This window comes from Pyxicephalus adspersus, chromosome 3 (assembly GCF_032062135.1).
Source record: "Pyxicephalus adspersus chromosome 3, UCB_Pads_2.0, whole genome shotgun sequence".
Taxonomy (NCBI): Eukaryota; Metazoa; Chordata; class Amphibia; order Anura; family Pyxicephalidae; genus Pyxicephalus; species Pyxicephalus adspersus.
In genome coordinates this window covers 434770-435279 of record NC_092860.1, presented here as the reverse complement: position 1 = coordinate 435279, position 510 = coordinate 434770, and the positions used below count along the sequence as shown (strand labels likewise).

The 510-nt window shown below is 56.5% G+C and overlaps 1 protein-coding gene across 2 annotated transcripts in view; it reads left to right on the top strand.

The window, feature by feature from the left end:
- Positions 1-209: 209 nt before the first annotated feature.
- Positions 210-510, top strand: part of ARFGEF2 (ARF guanine nucleotide exchange factor 2) — a gene marked incomplete at its 5' end in the record, with an annotated part of 31178 nt that continues 30877 nt past the window's right edge. For both annotated transcript variants that reach the window (XM_072403258.1, XM_072403257.1), the window contains 1 exon segment: positions 210-429. In XM_072403258.1, the coding sequence (XP_072259359.1) occupies positions 306-429 (124 nt within the window).

The following is a 510-nucleotide window of genomic DNA, read 5'->3' as shown; positions in this document are numbered from 1 at the left end:
ATTCCTATAAACAGTTCTGAACACTAGGGGGAGCTGTTTTTCAATAAATCTTACATTCCATATCCACAACTTTTTAGGCTCCGGAAAAATGGCGGCCATAAATGACGTAACATATCTCCCCGCCCATCCCGGAAGCTGCTGTGATATGACAGCTGTCATTAGATGGACACGCCCCCACGGTGTCGTCGACAGAACTCCCTCGGGCAGACCTTTGGTTTGCCAGCATGGAGGTGGGCGTGGCGTTACGGGTCATGTGACTGAGCGGAAGATGGCGGCGCTGTGCTGAGCGGTAGCTGATTGTGGGGATGCAGGAGGCGGGGGAGACCAAAAGTATGTTCATCTGCCGGGCGCTGGAGAGGATCCTCACCGACCGGGAACTCCGCAAGACACAGCACGGACAGCTGAGGAGAGCCTGCGAGGTGGCCCGGGGTGAGAGACGGTCACCATAGATACCCCCCCCCCCAATATTCCGGGGGCTTCACTTATACCCCCCTATATACCCCCCTCCCC